This window comes from Mycena indigotica, assembly GCF_014461135.1.
Source record: "Mycena indigotica strain 171206Taipei chromosome Unknown Mind.scaff0009, whole genome shotgun sequence".
Lineage (NCBI taxonomy): Eukaryota > Fungi > Basidiomycota > Agaricomycetes > Agaricales > Mycenaceae > Mycena > Mycena indigotica.
This window is the reverse complement of record NW_023503008.1, coordinates 548,236-567,922: the sequence shown is the minus strand read 5'-3', so window position 1 is coordinate 567,922 and position 19,687 is coordinate 548,236. Positions and strand designations below refer to the sequence as shown.

The 19,687-nt window shown below is 49.3% G+C and overlaps 5 protein-coding genes across 5 annotated transcripts; 3 read left to right on the top strand and 2 right to left on the bottom strand.

Moving 5' to 3' along the window:
- Positions 1–2,573: 2,573 nt before the first annotated feature.
- Positions 2,574–3,856, top strand: MIND_01004400 (uncharacterized protein; the record flags this gene model as incomplete). Its single annotated transcript, XM_037366643.1, has 6 exons — positions 2,574–3,014; positions 3,060–3,184; positions 3,232–3,417; positions 3,466–3,568; positions 3,616–3,730; positions 3,783–3,856. 6 exons carry the CDS (start codon positions 2,574–2,576, stop codon positions 3,854–3,856), a joined length of 1,044 nt encoding a protein of 347 aa, XP_037216037.1.
- Positions 3,857–4,054: 198 nt separating this feature from the next.
- MIND_01004300 (uncharacterized protein) lies at positions 4,055–6,605 on the top strand (the record flags this gene model as incomplete). Its single annotated transcript, XM_037366642.1, has 7 exons — positions 4,055–4,090; positions 4,148–4,411; positions 4,455–5,366; positions 5,413–5,431; positions 5,487–5,847; positions 5,907–6,128; positions 6,176–6,605. 7 exons carry the CDS (start codon positions 4,055–4,057, stop codon positions 6,603–6,605), a joined length of 2,244 nt encoding a protein of 747 aa, XP_037216036.1.
- Positions 6,606–11,670: 5,065 nt separating this feature from the next.
- On the top strand, positions 11,671–13,741 carry MIND_01004200 (MFS general substrate transporter; the record flags this gene model as incomplete). The annotated part of the gene is made up of 8 exons (XM_037366641.1): positions 11,671–12,000; positions 12,051–12,062; positions 12,115–12,265; positions 12,318–12,376; positions 12,426–12,931; positions 12,982–13,050; positions 13,099–13,237; positions 13,289–13,741. The coding sequence occupies 8 exons, from the start codon at positions 11,671–11,673 to the stop codon at positions 13,739–13,741; spliced, it is 1,719 nt and encodes a 572-aa protein (XP_037216035.1).
- A 963-nt stretch (positions 13,742–14,704) lies between these two features.
- On the bottom strand, positions 14,705–16,655 carry MIND_01004100 (uncharacterized protein; the record flags this gene model as incomplete). Its single annotated transcript, XM_037366640.1, has 7 exons — positions 14,705–14,776; positions 14,823–14,958; positions 15,009–15,148; positions 15,202–15,470; positions 15,524–15,958; positions 16,008–16,199; positions 16,247–16,655. The coding sequence occupies 7 exons, from the start codon at positions 16,653–16,655 to the stop codon at positions 14,705–14,707; spliced, it is 1,653 nt and encodes a 550-aa protein (XP_037216034.1).
- Positions 16,656–17,175: 520 nt separating this feature from the next.
- Positions 17,176–19,686, bottom strand: MIND_01004000 (Glycerol-3-phosphate dehydrogenase; the record flags this gene model as incomplete). Its single annotated transcript, XM_037366639.1, has 6 exons — positions 17,176–17,265; positions 17,312–17,883; positions 17,930–18,065; positions 18,121–19,069; positions 19,132–19,312; positions 19,365–19,686. The coding sequence occupies 6 exons, from the start codon at positions 19,684–19,686 to the stop codon at positions 17,176–17,178; spliced, it is 2,250 nt and encodes a 749-aa protein (XP_037216033.1).
- Position 19,687: the final 1 nt, after the last annotated feature.

Sequence of the window (19,687 nt, the reverse complement as noted above, 5' to 3'; positions counted from 1 at the left end):
ACCCACACGACTTCCTACCACATCTTATCCTATGGAACACGTTCAACACGTTCGCGGCAGTAGGCAACACTACATTGTTCATCGTCAGCATCCTCAGTCGAAATACCCACAATCTGGTCCTCCTCAACCTTATCCTCGCCTTCATCATTGTCTCCATTTCCTCTAGCGTCATCGCATGGTCGGGAAACGCGTTGAATCTGAATCCGCCTTTCGGGATATGCCTTTGGAGTGGTGCTATCGCGCTCAGCAATGTTCCACTCATAGGAGCCTCTGCGTTAGGGCTAGGTTTGAAGGTCTGGGCCAGTGTTATGATGACCGGCTTTCCGGCCTGGCGCGGGGTTTTGGAATGGGCCAGCTGGACTCCATTAGTGCGTTATCTGCTATTCGTTGCGTCCTTTCCTGAAATCAACCCCCCTAGTTATTGCTACTGCCTATTGTGTCCGCAGTGCCTGTGTTTTGTGTTAGTCTTGTGATTGGCCTCAACAATCGGAGTATCGTTTATCGGGGCTCGCCGTTGTACTGCATTGTCGACCACAGTCCACTGTGCGCCATTTCCTTCGCTTGAACTAATTCCGTCTGAAAATATTGATTCAGACAGAACATTTCTCTGGGATTGGGTGCTGCATATTCTCTAACATGTCTATGTTTGACTGCCTGGATTGTCATCCGCCTCCTCTACATGCGCTGGCGCATTCGTCGAATAATCAATCACGTGCACGGTGGGATCTCATATTCACTCATCCTCCGGACCGTGGTGTTTTCGCTGTTTGTGGGCGTTGCTGTTGTGTGAGTATCATGCAAACTGACCGAAAGCATGCACTAAACGTTTTCAGAGCCAACATGATCTCATTCACATCAAGTTTCTCTGCAATCATGCCGGACGTCGTCTTTTCTACCTGCAACGTCGCAACGTTTTTCATCTTTTCCACTACCAAGGTCCGTTCCTCGCATGGCCCTATAACTTGGTTTTATCCCCCTATAGCCGATACTCACTTTTGTTTTCCGATGCCAACGAATGGCTACGACTGTGCCGACATCACCAACAAACCCTGCGTCCTCGATCCCGTGGCGTCCCTTCCCAGCAGATCGCGCAGTCTCGACAGGCGACCCTCCTCAAGAACTAATCACCTTCCACATCACTGACAGTGACCGAAAGCGCAGCACGGTCACTTTGGACTCTGACTCGGCGGATTTGAAAGATCCGGAAAGTACGAAAAACACATTGGGGAGGAAGGCGGCGATGCCTAACGTCTGAAGGACCGGCTAACCGACGGCATAACTTTGTAAGATATATGTAGCTATAGGATCAATAAAGCAGAGTTTACAAGTCTTCTGTTCTCGACTTCTCGTTGCGGAGAACGTAGTCCAAGTTTGCAAAAGATTTGTGGAGAAGGTAAAATCATATCGAATCAGGGTACCATCCGGTCCGTCTCTCGCTATGTCGTTCAAGGTTACTTATAGCAACTTCTCAGTTTTTCCTTGATTGCCACGTGACATTTGAATGCGTCCAGATAACTTCCTTTCATCCAACCAACTCGCTTCATAAAGTTCACCGTACATAAGACTGCGGCCCGGCCCCGGCACTGCAGAAGAAGCTAGTCGTAGTCTATCACTATGGCGTCCATGAAAATGTCGGCGACATAATCTCCAGCTCTCCAATGGGTGACTCGGAGCGCCATTCTTTTTTTACCTTCTTCAGCGCTGGATGACTATCCACAGGACGCAGCATCTTGCTACTGCTCCTTTTTTCTGTGCCGGCATATCTAGCTGCGAATTTCGAGGTACTACTCCTCCTTGTGCCGACTTGGTGCCGACATCCGAGGAACGGCTACCAACACACGCACTTGCAGGAATAATAGCCGTCATCTATGGCTTCCCTAAACTTTGCGTGGGTGACTCTAAGTAGTATGTCTCTTCCTTGTCTCCCGCAGTCAGACTGTGAATTTGGTCTGAGAGGGGGAGACTGTGACGACCAAAATAACAGTCTCTTCCAGTTCAGCGGCTGCTACGACCGATGTTGGTGCAACTCGTCGGTTCTCTACTGTCGAGAAAACGCGTCCAACGTTATTCACGTGTCTCCTTCAGACGTTGCGGCGCCACACTTGCCATGGATCAAGGTGTCGCTCTTGCCAATTATATTTCTGGGTTTCCGAGTCGAACTCTCCCGAATTAGAGCATCTTGCACTCTTGATCACATACTTATCATACATAACTTGTCCTGTGGACTCTATCTGAAGATTTTTCTGCACATAGCGATGCTTTAAAAGGTGCCTTAAGGACGTCACAGTTTTGCGTGAATCGAACCTTTTTTTTGCGTGTCTGACTAATAGATCAAATCTATCAGATGCGGCTGACAACGGAACAAGCCTGTCAATCAACTGTCAGTCCTCTCCTCCTTTCATGATTGTGAACCACTACTTGTTCCGCGCTGGCATATCATTGGCATTTGGAAACTCTCGTCGACGTCCGACGGTCCGCAACGTCACCGAATAACAGAGGAGAGTAACCACAATGCCAAGCATGGGACATCTGGCCCAAAAATCTCCCCTTACTAAAGCTAAACTATCTCCCGAATGCACATTTTATGTCGGCGCCCTCATCGCCCCGACAGTGCTTTCTTTTCTTCCACCTCAATGCCAATCATCGACCCACAAGACTACCTCCCGCATCTCATCTTATGGAACGTCTTCAACACATTTGGAGCAGCAAGCCACACAATACTTCTCGTCGTCTCCATCCTTAGCGGCAATACTAGCAATCTGGTCCTCCTTAATCTCATCTTTGGCTTCATCATAGCCTCGATTTCCTCCAGCATGATGGCGTGGTCAGGGCATGCGCTCGATTTACATCCGCCGTTTGGGATATGCCTCTGGAGTGGTGTTGTCGCCATGAGCGATGTTCCACTCATAGGGGGCTCTGCTTTGTCGCTCATATTGAGGGTTTGGGGAAGCGTCATGATTGTCGGGCACCCAGCGTGGCGCGGCGTCCTGGAGTGGGTCATCTGGACCCCATTTGTGCGTTATCTGATATTGTAGCGTTTCTCGCTGACCTTCTTCTAGTTATTATTGCTGCCCATGGTGTCCGCCGTCGCTTTATTCTGCGTAGGAATCGCAATGGGCATCAATAACCGGAGCATTGTTTACCGAGGCGGTCCATTTTACTGCACCGTCGATCACACTCCTTTGTGCGTTTTACACCTCTACTGTTTCTAGCCTGACGTTATTGAGCTAGACAGGACGCTTCATTGGGTTTCGGGGCAGCCTATACATTCTTAAGCTTGTTTTTTGCTGCTTGGATCGTCATTCGCCTCCTCCTCACACGCTGGCGCATTCGTCGCTTGATTGACTATGGTGGAATTTCTTATCCATTCATCATCCGTACACTACTGTTTTCATGCGTCGTTGGCGTTGCCTTTGTGTGAGCATTCTTGTCAATTATCCCAAAAACTACTGAGAGCATGAACAGTGTCGGCATCCTCTCATTTGCATCAACCTTTTCCGCCATTGTGCCAGACGTTGTCCTGTCATCCTGCAGCGTCGCCGCGTTTTTCATTTTCTGTACTTCCAAGGTGTGGAACGTTCGGTTCTTCGTGCATCTCAACAGCCCCTATCCTAGCCGATACTCGATTTCGTTTTCCAGTGTCGACGGGTGACCACAACCGCCAGCAGTGTCAATGTGACGCCCTCAACACCAACATCTCTCGTGACGCCGTGGCAGCGAACCGTAGTCCGTAAGGGATCACACGTCGAACCCACCCAAGAGCTTCATTCCTTCTCCGCCAGCGATCAGAGTAGCAGCGCGACTCAGAAGCGCACAGCGGACGATGCACCATGGGTTTGAAAAAAAAAGCGAATAGAGAGAGGGGGAGTGTTAATTTGGAAGGGCTATGATCTAGGAATATCGAACGGTCGACCTTTGAAATACTATTTTGCCTGTACTATTGGTAGATGCCATGTAATGTAACGTGGCCCGGGCCGAGCCGGGTCGGTAGGCGCAGTTCGAAATGTTCAAACTTCTGTGATGGCATTTTCCGAGCCCTTGTCTCTTCGTCTCCATGGATCTCGCGAGCGCAAGTCCGGTGCCCATAAAAGTCAGAACTGCTTGGATGCACTGAGCATTGCTCATTTAAGCTTTTCATCTTTGACAGTATGGTTTACAATCGCTGTTGAGCACTGGCCTTGGCCGTTCGTTCCCTCTGGCGGTTGGGACGTCCTACGAGAAAGAGGAGGTGCCAGACCCAGAAATAGCGCTTGCAGAACTTGGCACGATTCGCATTCCAGTCGACGAGGCTGACGCTTTAGCCCTCATTTCAAGTGCGACCGTAAAGGCCCACCGGCCTGTCAACGAGACGCCAGGGTCTCCGTCTGAGAGCCTCAATATCCCTGGTATATGGGAAATACCGGCGGACAAGGTGGGCAGCACATTTGCCTTTATAAACAAGCTCAAAAACATAGGTTTCGGTTTCCAACTCCGTATTTCTCGACTGGCTGCAAGATGTGGGCGGACCCGAATCACTCGACTGCATTGGCGCATCCGAACAAAGTGGAAGAGTGCAATACGTTCTCAAGGGTTTGGTGATCCACGAGGCCTCACAGTACGCCTTTTCCTTTGTGCCGTCAACAAGTCTTTTGTTGACGAAGCAAAAAAGACTTGCTCGCAGAACAATTCAAACCAGCAGCAACAAATTAGGAGAGCTCGTCGTGATCCTCCCGTGCTCTTACACTGACGGAAACATTACTCATGCGCATCTCGACGAGGATTTCCCACTGGACCTGACCCAAGACTGCAACAGACGCAAACAAACTTTTTCGGTCATCTCAGCTCACGCCGGTGTGGTCGAAATCGTCTCCCCAGTCACTACCGGATTCCGCGTCTCTCTGCTTTACGACATACTTCATGACGGTAGTTGGCTGTTGCCCAGTCTCCTCAGCCCCAAGCAAAGACTAATTCGTCTTCTTTCGCCGTGGGCATCGCAAGTCGTTTCGACATGGAGCTACCCACACGGTGTTCTCGGTTGCCTACTCAAGCACAGTTACACCCATTCGGCCGCGTTTGATAGTTCTTCGCTTGCGGGAACATCCGACGAGCTGTTGTTCAAACTATTCTGCATCGTCGCCCGCGAGTTGGGCTTCCATATATTTTTCGGGCAGATTGAACTTCTTGTCCGCAGCGAGGTCGCACGCGAGTTGAACCGGCAGTTTTGGGACTCTGAGATCGAGAAGGCCAGCATTGCAACGATATTCGACGTGAACGGGATCCCAGTCGCGGTCGAGGAACTTGAACAAGGGTTGATACAGCAAGAAAATCTAGTCATACAAGACGGCATCCAACTTGAACCGGCAATTTCGGTTACCTACAGCGCCGAGGTGAGCCAGGTGACTTTAGTGGTATGTTGAGCTGATGGTTGAACAGAAGACCCACATATTCTCAAGTAAGCTTTCGTCATTTCCGCATGTAAAACGAAAGCAGTGTCATCCGTCTTTCAGTGTATCGTCACACCGGCTTATTACTGTGGCCACACAGCACGAAGGGGCTTTCCGTCAAGGCGGCCGACAAAATCGTCGAATACGCGCAAGAGGTGCTTGAAGATAGCCAGACGATGACACCTAGTCGCAAAGAAAAGGTGTTGTTTAACGCATTGTTGGGCTGGTGCAAGAGCCAGGACAGTGACGCAGTGGTATTACCTGCCCGCCTTCTCCAGAAATGTAGCCGGCAATGGTGGGATCCAGAGCTCTTCTTTCGCGCGGCGCTGGCTTGCGGCTGTGACAAGTCCATCGCAGTCTTGGGCCCAGAGGGTTACGTGTCGGCATATCTCGAGTTTGGGTGGCTCAATTCGATTCGAAATCTGTGAGTGGTATGATTAGTTTGATTCCTTGAACAATTTGAATGGAACATAATTCGCGTAGGTGCGAAGCAGCACTCATCAACGACAACTCCAAACTCCGAAAATGGTGTTTAATTGTATGCTTATGGGAGAAGGCGATGCTGTATGGCGATTTGCAGCTCGAAGCGTGGTGTGAGGGCCATCAGTCACGACTCTTATCTTCGTTGGCAGAGCTGCAACCCAGCGACATACCGTGGCTGATGTCCCTTTGCATGTCTGGGGGCGGCAAGTATCTGAGAAATGTGTAAGCGGGCGAAGATTTCTCCGGTTTGATACTTAGGTTTCCAACAGAATATATCCCCACCTTGTGAGCCAATGGCTTCCTATTGAAGCATTCTGGATTCCTTTTATGAGGGGTCTTCACGAGCATCGAGCACGGATACCATACCTTGAAGATCCCAAGGCCGTATACGATGTCATTGAACTGGCAATTCAGCACGTCACAGCATGCCTCTCCCCGTTCCCAACCAAGTTTGTCGGCGACGAGGAAGTTCAAGACGTCAACATCGTCGCAGAGCTTATGTGCTGCTGTCTCGAGATAGATCACGGGACAAGCATTTGTGTCGCTCTCACCTCCAAGATGCACGACGCCGCTGCAAGAGGAGAATGGCCAAAACCGTCTCCATGGCCATATTACGACGTCATGGTTGACATAATCCGGAAGCATTACGCAGGAGAGCCATGCCAATCCTGTGCAGATTCCCATGGGAATTTCCTATAGGAAAGGTTTATTTTCCTACAGGAAGGGTTTTATTTCCTACAGGATAGTTGTGTTTCCTGTAGGTTTCTTGACTGCAATGGAGAATAATATATATACGGTTCATAAGAAAGGTTCATTCCTACAGGATATATTTCCTGCAGGAAAAAACCCCTGCAGGTCCTATAGGAAACTTGAAAACAATGGGATTTCACTAATAATATAGATTCTGTAGGATGATCAAGAATCCTATAGAATGAATATAGATCCTGCAGTAAGAAGAGAAAGGCTCCTATAGGAAGGTTAAGGAAATAAAGAGGCTAGTAGCATAAATAAGAACTATAATATATATGACGATTCTAGAGGAAAGAATCTGAATACACTCTTTATTGCAATGAGTTTAGCATTTGTCCAGCTTCCTAGCTTAGTTAGATCTTCTGGTGTTGAGATATTTACTGCTCTGTGTTCAATTCTGCTTTCTAGCTTTTTGTCCACTGGCTTACCTATCAAATGTATCCTGCAGGATTAATTCCACTCCAGTTTCCTGTAGGACAGGTTACTTTCCTATAGGATAACTTGAGGTCTTTTCCTATAGGATACTTGAGGTCTTTCCTACAGGATACATTGCTTTCCTATAGGATAACTTGAGCATGTCTTCCTATAGGATATATTGTGTTCCTATAGGATAACTTGAGGGTCTTTCCTATAGGATACATTGCTTTCCTATAGGATAGATCTCCTATGACTTTATTATTTTTACAGAGTCGTTAACTCGTTCTAAAGGAACTGTGACTTCTGTATATGATAACAAGACAAAATTGGCCAAGTCATAATATCCTATAGGAAAAACACCATCATGTGATCAGTACACATTCCTGTAGGAAGCATGAGTTACGCGTCTTGATTCAAAGTTTTCTGTCTGGCTCTCTTAATTTGTGACATATAAACCTTCTCCCCCCCAATATGAGCAGTCCACCACCAGCACTGCTACCAGCTCTTGGCTCCACCTGCCAGAATTGTCATAGAGGCACTATTCTATTCAGCAGACGTGCTTTTGGCAAAAACAATATAGAGCATCATAGTCAATATTATATCAAGGTATGCGACTTTTCATGTTCTAACTTCAAACTCATGTTCCTTCCAATAGTGTTCTAATAATTATTATGACTTTGGAGGTATATTGCCTGTTAGTGGTTGGCTCTCACAAGGAGCTCTGGACGCAAAATGTAATGGGTTTTGGTGGGTGCCAGAGGGTACCCATACTAAGGTGTGCAACCATACTCTTTATTCATTATAAGGTTCTGACATGGGGTAGCCAACAGGTTCTACCGCATGCCAGGGCAGTCACTGCAATGGCAAGGGGGCCAGAAATGCAAGTTGCACTCACTGGCTATGTAAACTCTGCTGTATAGGCTATGCTCAGGCATATTCTGGGTATCATTGCTGTGCCCTCAGTACACACCACACCTCCTTCCCAATTGCTATTGGCCCTAGGCTTCCAACAACGCCCACAACAGTGCCACTGAGCAGTTTGATGCCATCAACACCTGCATCGATATCCACTCCCGCCACCAGTACCGACTCTCTCTCCTTGAGTGTTCAGCCAGCTATCCCAGGTGAGTTACATCTTATATAGAAATTCAATATAAACCTCTTTGCAGGTTCAAGTCAAGACATTATATCGAATACCCCTACATCTACTATATCTGCGACACGCTCACTACCCCCTTCATGGACATAATCTCTCTCCTTATTGGCGTAGCTTACCCCAAGACTTCATTGAAAACTCTCTATCGAAATCTAAGTCATCTAGTTTGAATTCCTATCCCGAGGGGCAAAATCGAACAATTGAAGTGGCGTGGTACAAGGTATGCCTTTGGCTTCACTCTATATTCATTATGGTCAAGCTAACATTTAATAGAGTTTGGAGGATGATGTCAGGGGAACCTCCCTTTCGGCCCGGAGACGCGTCCGATTCCAGTCCGATTCCGGTTCCGACTCCGGTCCGGCCCTCCATCTCGCCCCGCACAATCACCGATCCGTCAACGCCCTCCCGACGGTCGCCCTGGGACCTTGCCTGCGACGCCGCCCAAGCCTTCTGTGCCCGACAGCGACAGCTACGGACAAGCAGTATATAGTCAGCTCCCTAGCAGGCGGACCCTTAGAGTTTCTTCTCTTTGGATCCTCCCCTGCTAGGTCAGCTTCATTTGTATTCGCTTACCAATGTTCACGCTTTAGATCCTCCCCTGCTAGGACCTTGATCTCAGGCCTCCGGGGTTGCCCTTACAGATGAAATGCCTGTCTATTGTACAACATCTGCACCTAAATTTCCCACTTTCCATCCCAGCGAATCACTTCTAGTTCAAAGGGTTTCGGGACTGAAAGCTGAAGAGTTGACCGTATACTGCGTGCTAGTCAAGAATGTCTGGATTGGCCGTGATACACCTCTTACTAGTCTTTCTCAAGGTCAAAAGGTTATTTTAGGACCCTTTGCTTTTCATGGTAAACGCAATGAGTCGGTGCCTGGGCCCCAGTTACTCGACTTCAGCAAGAGCAAGGACAACTTAATAGAATAGAAGTTGAAAAAGAGAAGCCTTACAACGGCAGTACAATGGGACCTCATAGACTGGTAATACACCATTCCGGAGAGTATAAAGCCGGGCAAAGACTGTATATGGGTTTCCAAGACGGTAGCCCCTGTGATCACATTTAAGATTTTGACATTGCCTATAGGGAGGCAATAGCATATAAGCCCCTGAAAAAGGCGAGATTTACAGAGAGATAAAGATAGTAATTTATACCTAATTGCCGAACCTAAGGTTTGGCTCTATAGAATCATGTTGAAACCAGCCCCCCCATATCGGGAATGGCTGTGCATTTCTATAACCCTTTTGGGACGAGCTACGTCATATCATGTGGTGCTGGCCACAGTCTTCCTTGGCTTATTATGTAAGGTTCAGCACCTGCCGCTTGCGGCCTTATCCCTCCTCATTTATGTTCTGGTCCATGCACTTTTAGGTATTCATCGACCTCTTGCTGAAGTAACAACCCCTTCCAAGTCTCAATATGATCTCTGAGAGTCTCCCATAGCAATGAGACTTCATGTGGTGAACCCACTAAAGTGGCTAGCAAATCTGCAACATCCTTTAGAAGACTAAGTGACTGGCCAGCATATTTCGGCTGATGAGATAGCTTGATATAATCTCAAAGTCTTTTGACTATAGATATGTAAAGGAGGAGGTTATGCAGCTGTTCAGGTGCTGCTAGTGCCATTTGTGCAAGTTCAGAGAGAGCTATAGCCATGAGAGCTGAGAACAAGAGTTATCAAGATATCATCAAGATAAGAACGCTTTGATTTATAATATACTTTTCCTATAGGATGAATCTCACTGGTTCCTGCAGGATTGTTTCAAAATATTCCTATAGGATGAATCCTATAGTTTCCTGCAGGATTGTTCTTCCTACAGGATTGGTTTCAGAAATTTCCTACAGGATAATCACATAGTTACCTGCAGGATTGTTTCTTAGAGCTTCCTACGGGATTTTTTTTTTTTCAAAATTTTCCTATAGGATAACTAACTATCTTCCTGTAGGATAAGTTTCTTAGTTTCCTGCAGGGTACTTTCCTACAGGCCTTCGATTTACCATTTCGGGTTACCTACAGTATATATACAGTATCCTATAGGAAGTAATGTAGGCTTCCTGCAGGAAATTCCCATGGGACAGTCCCATGGGAACGTGCATAGGATTGGCACCTTTCTGTTACGCAGATGACTGCGAACACCACAGCCTGTGGTATCGTCAATTTTTCCAAGATGCGACAATATTTTTGCTGTCACCTCATAGCCTTGCAGAAAAACGAATGGTGTTTCCTTGGGAATTCACCGAGACAACACTTGCAAAAATTGTCGATGTTGTAGCCCGCGCTGGGGGGATGCCCTTCTTGAACAGCTTGTGAGTATAAAATTGAAACCAAGTGCGAATTAACAGACTAACCTAGAGACACAGATTACTCGTTCAGCCGCATCTATTACATGGACGCGATTCCGATTCGTTGAAAGCATTCGCGAAAACTATCTTGAGCAAATTTTCCGTCGTGGGCGGCGGCCGCGAATTCAAGGTGGTGAAAGATTTCCTTCTCGATGCGGCCATGAGCGCCGAAGACCTTGAAAATATAAAAAGTGACAAGGTAACCGAGAACATCAAATTTTGCCTGGAGCATGACGCGTCTGCGCCAACCTATGAGCGTTTCTTGCTGAGAATTACAACGACTCCTCGGGGAATGGCCAACGATAGATATGTCCTTACGGTGCTCGTTCCGACCTTGATCAGTCTGCAGCGCGTTCTTCAGTCTTACGGCTTGTCTTGGGAGAGCCCCGCATTCAAAAGGTTTGCACAAAATGTGGTCCTTTCATTCGCCAGATGTGCAACATATATCCCCGCACAACATCTTCAGACGATCCAAATTGGTTGCTCCGAAGCTTCCTGTGCTGATTGCCCAGCACTCAGAGACTTTCTCTTTGCAGAAAATCAGCATAGTTCTATCACGTTTCAGAGGAAAGACAAATTGCGGAACCATATCATCACAGGGCTGAAATTAGCACCGCTGGACCAGCTTGGGGTGACATGGGAGACCCTCAAAACGTCGACGCCATATATGTTAAAGGTGCGCGGGTATTTCTGAACAACGAACCACAAAGGTCATTGACTGCTTTGCAGATACACAAGCGAACCAGTTTAGTGTCACCAGAGCTCCGACTTCAAGGTGTTGGATTGCTGACGCTTCTGGGGGATCGGGAAGCCCAGAAAAAGATACTGCAAGATAACTTCGCGCGGGTATGGGCCACTTTTAACGATGTTAACACGGCGGGCGAGTCGAAGAAGCACAAGGCCGCAGTAGTAACGCGTTCCTCGTGAAGTCGAGAAAAGTGGATGTGTGTGTAGTAATCAGAAGTGTGTGACGCCATCAAAACGGGACTCTTCTTGAATTGCCACCCTCACGCCTTTGAGAGAATTGTCTGGTGACCGCTCATGCCCTCAAATATACAGAAATGCCGGTATCGGATGACTTCGACTCCCCACACCCACTATGTCTAATAGTGTGGACAACAAACGACAGCTCGCTCGCACCGACTCGTTTCTCGACAACGAACATGTACCACTCACCTGGAGGTCCTGGGTGGTCGTGGGGATCTCCTGCTTTGCCATCTTCGTTCAAGTCTTCGTTGTCGTGGCAGCAGGCTCGGTCATAGCATTCATCATAAGAGATTTGGGCGAGCCAGAAATCGCGGGTTGGATCATCCAAGGACCGTTGTTGATTCAAAGCGTTCTTTCTCCAATCGTTGGCCGTCTTTCCGATGTCCTGGACCGCAAATATCTGTCAGGTATTCCTCCTCTCATTGCATTTGCTGGAGCAGTGGTACTTTGGCTCTTGTGCTTCAACTCAAGTCAAGTCTCACCAAGTTGTAGATGTCAGCCAAAGTATCCTTCCTAGTCTTCATTCTGGCTATCATGGAACTCAGTCTCTCTTCAGGCTCAAAATATGACCGTACTGATTGGCGGAGGCATCTTAATTGGGACAACGCTTAGCACCATTGCTATCGTCCAAGCAATCCCATCTGAAGTTCTGCCACTGAAGTACCGCGCTCTCGCGAATGGTTGTGCATTTCTTGCAGGCTCTTTTGGTATGATTCATGTCTAATCTCCTCCGCCTTTCTGAAAACTGTTCCTCAACAGGCGGGTTGGTTGGAGTGCTGGGTTCTGGAGGCGTGACGAACATGAATCCATCTGGCTGGGTGGGTATTCATCCGGCGAAAATTAATATCCGGCACTCATTCGACTCAGAGGAATATATTCTGGATTCAAGCTGCTTTTCATGCAACGACAGCCATTGGTCTGCTCGGCTTTTACTGGCCACCACCCTCTGGTTACCCTCGTCTCAACACCCGCGAGCTCATCTGGGCTTGTGATCCTATAGGCTCCGTCCTGATGACCGGTGGGACCACATTGCTCCTTCTTGCATTCGATTGGGCTGGGGGAACATTTTCCTGGCACGATACGCACGTTGTCGCGCCGCTCGTGATTGGGGTTGTCCTTCTTTTGCTCTTCTGTCTGTATGAATGGAAGGGCAGGACAGACGGGATTGTCGCTCATGTCTTCTTCTCTCGCGGACCGAACTTCCTTCTCTCCGTTTTCGCCTTCGCTGTCGAAGGTTTCGTGTTCTATAGCGCAGTCAACTCAGTGGTGCCACAAATCGTCCTCAATCTTGGATTCGAGTCGAATGCATGGCGGATTAGTGTGCGTCAGCTGTCGTACAACCTGCTGATAATCACGACCTCAATTCCTGTCACGTGCGTATTTTACATTTCGCCGCAGCTTGGTCTCAACGGTGTTTGCACAGATGGTACGCAACAAAATACAAAGACCTGAAAGGCCCTCTTTTGGTGACTTTTTCGTTCTTCCTCATCGTGTTGGTCTTATCTGCGTATATCGGAGTCTTCTAATGTTTCCCTCACAGCTCCATATGCTATGCCACGATCACTCCCCAGCTCAACCACGCCCAAATCGTCTACAACATCCTCGCTGGCATCGGACAATCTGGCCCACTAACTCTCATTGTTGCTCTCACCCAATTTACCGCGCCACATCAGTATCTGGTCTGTCATAACCCTTTCACCCGTTGACGTATTTTGAGATGTTCCTTCTAGTCTACTGCAACTGGGCTGGCTTTCAGTGCGCGCGCGATTGGTGGTGCTTTTGGCAGCGCAATCTTGGACGCCATTATCAACAATAAACTTACATCGTACGCTCAAGATGTTGGCGGGGCTGCAGTCTCCGCTGGTTTACCGACAAGCTCCGCCCCAGCACTCATCGAAGCACTGCGTGCTGGTGGTCCCGTAACACCAGAAGCCGTCCCTGGAATTTCACCCACAATAATTGCCGCCGCACTTGACAAGTCGCATCATGTATACGCTCGTGCCTACCGGTTTGCCTGGATTCCCATTATCCCGTTCGTGATTCTGGCCATGGTCGCAATCGTGTGTCTTCAGGACGTGAAGGACCTTATGACGGAGCATGTGGAGGCCACAGTCGAGCATATGGAGGCTCCATTACAAGAGCAGGAGGAGAAGGTTGCGCCAGAGATGGTAGAATCAGTATAAGTGAGAATGGGGAGGCTATTAACGCTACATGATTCGACATGCCCCAGTCAGATGGAACTAGTACTTTGAGGGCCAAATTGGATTCGTGGATATGTGCTAGTCACGTGCTCTTCTCTTGTTCTTGTTATGACCTCGACCACATCTCCAACTGGCTTCATTCCTGAACCAGACCTACCTGTCTACGATCCTACCTACGATCCGCTTGGATATGGTGTGCTTGGGGTATGTCGTGAAATAAACCAGCTGTGCCACCGGTATGAGAACCACCAACAGGCCGACTGGGGCACGCCCTACGCGAAACCACTCAAGGATCACGTCAAGGCTATTGATATCGAAGGAACTCCGTACACATCTGTACTGTGGGCCAACGGCGCAACCAGAGTGGCCGGACTTTGGCATTTCCATATCGCTCTAAGCACCGCGCCACTGGAGCCCCTGTACATCGACTCCCTGCAGAAGAAGGGCGTTGAGCTGCTGCAAATGGGAGACAAGGGGTGGCTCCGCGGCGACGGTGACTGGGGTAACCTTTTTTTCATTTCATCTTTCGCACCGCACGATTGCTCAGTCCACTGTAGAGGAAAGCAAGACTTTGCACGGCACCACGGGCCACCAAATCGCCCTTCGCATCAACGGAATTGATTACGAAGTCGAGCCGTTTCCGATTGCGCCTCATATCGACGTGACTGCTGACTACCGCAAGCCAAGTAGACTTCGAACGCTCGAAGTATAAGCTTAGTTTCAACATTCTGCTTACCTCCTGGATCATGCAATCTAATCTTATCTTAAACTCACTCCTACTTGGTGGGGGATGTCGTTCCGAGCAAGGCAATCCGGCACCCGTCAGCGAGCATGGCCAGCCAAAATTCGCATTCAAGGGGTATAAAATTGTAGACTAGTCCAACGCAAAGTGGTCCGAAAGCAGATACTTTGCTGAAACAATGCTAGATAGAGCGGTTGGCTTCGTCAAGTGTTGCCTTTGAGCCGGAAACCTTCCCAACTTGAATGTGCAAGGTCGTCCTGAAGGTTGCCCCACAGCTTTAACCGGATGAGCCATAGAACACAAAAAAGCAGTAGCACTTGCCTTATGAGCCAACTGATCTTCATCCAGTGTTTCCAGCATACGTTCCTCGTTATATTCAGAATATTGCTCCCGCAGATGCTCGACTTCGTGGCGTATTCGCTGTGCAATGTGGTACAACCGATGACGGACGTAATGGCTATCCACAGTAAAAAAGGTTGCTCGACCCTTGGAAAGGATTATGCCTACTATTGGGACGCCTGGCTAGCACAACGTTCACCGATAACCAGCGGAAAGCAGGGCGGATAAAGCATCTTCTGCGCCTCGGTCCGTTTTTTCAGATCTGCTGCGGTACCTGTGCCATATTGCTGGCTAGTCTCTTGAACATCCTATCGTTTGCATAAGGAAAGCTCGACCGAATTCATTAATGAAATCGACTCACCATGAAAGTCTCGGGGTCGTAAAAACCCTTTGCGGTCGATACTATCGACATACGAGAGGTGCGACAAGAATGCGTCCCGGCAGAGTAACAAGCATCACACTTGCGTTCCTCGAGACTGTTCTGAACGGACGTTGCGGTGGGACCGTTGAGCTGACCTCGTCTGTCTAACGTGTACTTGAAAGGGGCGATCCAAGTGGCTCCGCCAAAAATTGGGAGGAAAGTTTCGATGCGAGACTCCAATAAGTGCTTCGCGTCCAAGTAGTCCTTCACTATAAAAGGGGTTGAGTACATGTACAGAAGACGGGGATGGATGGAGACGAACAAGCCGCTGGGTTGGTGACCAAAATATCAGGAATAAACGCGAGTTTGACAATTCCTTGCACGAACTGCCTCATCGCGAGCCCGAGGTTTGGACCAAGACGGTCATCCTCTTGATCGTCTGTGCTTTCCGTCCCGCCTGGGTATTGGACATCGTCGACTACGAAAGATTCTGAGTTGTCATTTGAGTCAGCATCAGAGTCCGGCGCAATAAAATTGTCGCCGATCGCACTCTCTGAGCCACCATTCTCTTGCGTGCCTTCGTCGTCTGCCAAGTTCGAGTCCTGAGAGTGTTGCTCGAGATTCCCCTCCTCAGGCTCTGGGAGCTCCAATCTCAAGCCTGCCTGTTTTCGCCGTCGCTGTTGCGTATAAGTGTCGATGTTCTTTTGTTTGCGATCTTGCCGAGTTGTTTTCGAAGATGTAGAAGGGGAATTCGACACTAGACCAGAATAAGTTGTGTGGAGGTTGCAATATCTTGGTGAACGCACATCGTAGATCATCTACCTCCTGCTGAGAGATTCTGTGCTCATGGTCGGCGTGCCCCTCATCTTCCTCAGCTAATGACTGCTGACTAGCCCCAGCTTCGTCGTCTTGCTCACTCTCAGTGCTGCCTTTAAATAACTCGCTTGGATCCGGTGCGGTTCCGGTTCGACGTCGTTTCGGTTGTGATCCCTCCGGCTCTGGTGAGCTTGTCTCGGACTCGATTATACGACGCTTCAAAGCAGACTTTCGCGGTCTTTTGGGCGGGGATTCAGACATGGTGTCGTCTGAAGCCTCCCGCGCGTCTCGTGCGATAATGGGAGGATGAGGTGGCGCTTGTGCTGTTGAAGGGACTGATCGATAATGGGAGGATGAGGTGGCGCTTGTGCTGTTGAAGGGACTGATTCGCTCTTGCCTGGGGTGGTTACGCCAATCCGACGTCGTTTCATTTGGGGCTTTCGTGACTCTGGGGAGCTCGATTCGACTCTCAAACGCTTTGACGCTGGCTTTCTCGTTCTCTTGGACGGAGAATCGTCTGAAGAGTCTGCATTTGACGTTTCTTCAGTGAGCCCCTGGTTGCCAGCACGATCGGGAAGGAACTCGTCGGCTTCGGAAAAGCTCGGACGGACATTTTGCTTGGAGATTATCTTGGGCATGAATGGATATTCCTCAGCAACCGATAGGTGGTGGTTGAAGCGTAAGACGCGTGCGAGTCATCACATCCGAGTCAAATCACGGCCCGCGTGACATCACGCCCATGTGATCAGAAGCAAGCCCGCGGCAAGGAGCAGTGCCCTCTAGCGAGGTACAGCTGGCAAACACAAGGCAGTGACAGACACCCCACCAAAGTGCTGCAACAGAGAATGGAAGAGGAGGTCATGAAAAGACTGGAAAGTGCGAGAGAGAAGCTGAGAAGAGACGGTAAAGAAGGAGTAATAGGTGGTCCTTGGTGGGACACCCCGGGCCAGATCAGAGTGTAAAACCAACCTTTATACTGCTTACACAATGCAGAACCACATGTGAATAGAGGGGACAAGTAATGGGGTACTCTATGTTATGCAGATTCACCCCGACGAGCAATTTGGATTTCAGCTTCTGGTTATAAGTTAAAGTGGGGAATATTTCAAGTGCTACATGATTGGGATGCCACAGTCCAAAAAAATTACCTTTGTACTCTTACACTCCCCCTCCACTCTTTTCGACAGGGATAACACGTCGAGAGGTCAGCACAGGCGCAAACGAGACCTCTTTTACACTCCCACAAATCTATAAAACCGTCAATAAACATCTTTGGTCTCAGAAAACGTCAAACCTCGAGAAATTCATCCCAATCCACATCCCCTTGCTTCTTGAAACCGGCCTCCTCCAGCACATACTCGTAATCTTTCACGGTTATCCCCTCATAACCCGGGACTTCCGCCAGAACGCTCCCCAGCGCCTGTTTCTTCAACCGCGTTTCGGGCCCCGTCGGCCCGGCCACCTCCGTCGCACCACGTGCAAACGCATTCTTCAACGCAGCGAGCTCGGCCCCGTCAAACTTGGCCCGACTATATTCTTGGATTGACGGGGAGGCAGCAACAAGCCCCAGGCCACGCGCAGCACCCCAAATCGCGTGTTCGACACGCTCGCGGACGCCTTGTGGGGGCAGAATCGTACCCGGAGGCAGGCCCATGCTTGCCAAAAACTCGACAGCCCGCTTCATGTGACGTGATTTCTCCGCGCTGGACCAGTTGAGCTCCTTTGCCATGATGTCTGCAACACGGGGAAGTGCCTCAAGCGCTGCTCTGGCATTCAAGAACGACAACCTCGTTCTCCTCGCAAGCACATCAACGGGAGTGAGTGCGTATTCGTGACGAACAGCGTAGCGGACCTCAGCCTCGATGACTGTGGATGGTATTAGGAACGAAAAAAAAAAGTTGGAACAACAAACATGGATATGCAGCACTCAGCCGGACACCGTGTAGCGGCCAGCTCTCGCCAGTGGCCTCTGCCAAGTCTGACACTGTCCACGCACGATCGCCGTAGTTGTCCGATAGGTGTTTTGCTACCTCCGTTTCAAGGCCGTACTAAATAAAATAATAATAAGTAAAAGAACCTTTCGAAAAAAAAAAATAAGCAAACCCGTTGAACAAGACCAATGAACATGTTCCGACTCCAGCCATCGCTGCCGACTAATCGCAGGGTAGATGTAACACAACCAGTTTTCGGTTTGAGCCCAAACACTTTGACAGCTTCGTCAACCGTCTCCTCGGCCATTGCGCGATATGTCGTCCATTTGCCCCCAGCGATTGTGAGCAGTCCACTGTCGCTGACGTAGATCATATGGTTTCTAACAAGACCCTCTGTACTTGCAGCAGCGGGGTTACGGACTAGCGGTCGTAGGCCACTCCAAGCACTGAGTACATCGCCGCGACGGACTTTGATGTCTGGAGCCAAGTACCGGCGAATTTCGTCAAGCACCCAGCGAATTTCCTCCTCTTGAGCCCGAGGCTCGCGTTCTACTTCAGCCGGAGAGTCGGTAGTACCAGCGATTGTGTTGCCTTGCCACGGAAGGAAGAAGATAACTCGTCCATCGGAGGTTGCTGGATCGAGCAAGCCCATTTTCCGTGGAGAGTAGTAGTTGGGGAGCGTGATATGAATTCCAGAAGACGGTTGGACGATAGTTTTGTGAGCAGGATTGTCAAGGGTGAGCAGCGCGTCGGCAAAGGGACCAGTAGCATTGATAACGCCTTTGGCGCGGACGTCGAACTCTTTCCCAGTCATGTTATCCTTGACACGGGCACCATTCAACTTGCCATCTGAGCCCTTGTGCAGGTCGGTGACTTCGCAGTAGTTGGCGACGGTTGCCCCATGCTTAACAGCGCTGAGTATCAAGGCCATGTTCATCCGCGAATCGTTGTGTTGACCGTCGTAGTAGACCAGCGCGCCAACCAGTCCGTCGCTCTTGAGCATGGGGAAAGTCTCGAGTGCTTTGCCCTTACTCATGAGGTATGACGACTCCATATTTTCCTCCCCCGCAAGGATGTCATACATCTTGCACCCCGACCAATAGTACGGAACTTGCCAATACCTTTTTTTGCAAATAGCGAGGTCAGCCAAGAGGGTCAGAGGTCTTATGACGACAAAACGCACTTATATATTGGGAGCATAATTGGAAGCATCGCAGAGAGGTAGGGTGCGGTCTGGAGGAATATCCTGCGTTCATGGAGAGCCTCGCGGACAAGCTTGTATTGCTCATAGTCGAGTTCAAACACGGCTTTCTGCAGGTAGCGCACGCCGCCATGAACAAGTTTGGTTGACTTTGATGACGTGCCTGTTGTTTGTCAGACAAAAACCAGAAACTATGAATAGCTGGAGACACGCACCGGCGCTGAAATCGTCACGCTCGACAAGAGCAACCTTGAGGCCCCGACTCGCCGCGTCAACCGCAACTCCAGCACCAGTGGCTCCACCACCAACGATGAGAAGGTCGAATTCCTCATCAGCAGCCGAAGAGCGAAGTGTTTTCATCATATGTTCTCTTGAAGGCGGTGTCCATGGTGGAGGAGGGCGTCGTGTCTCGAGTGTTGACGATGGGTAGGCTGGACCCGAATTAAGAAACCAATACCCACCCGCAACAGCTACCACAGATCCACTTCCAGCAAATGCAAGGGCCCGCCGAGAAAAGAGGGCCCTGAAGACGGACATG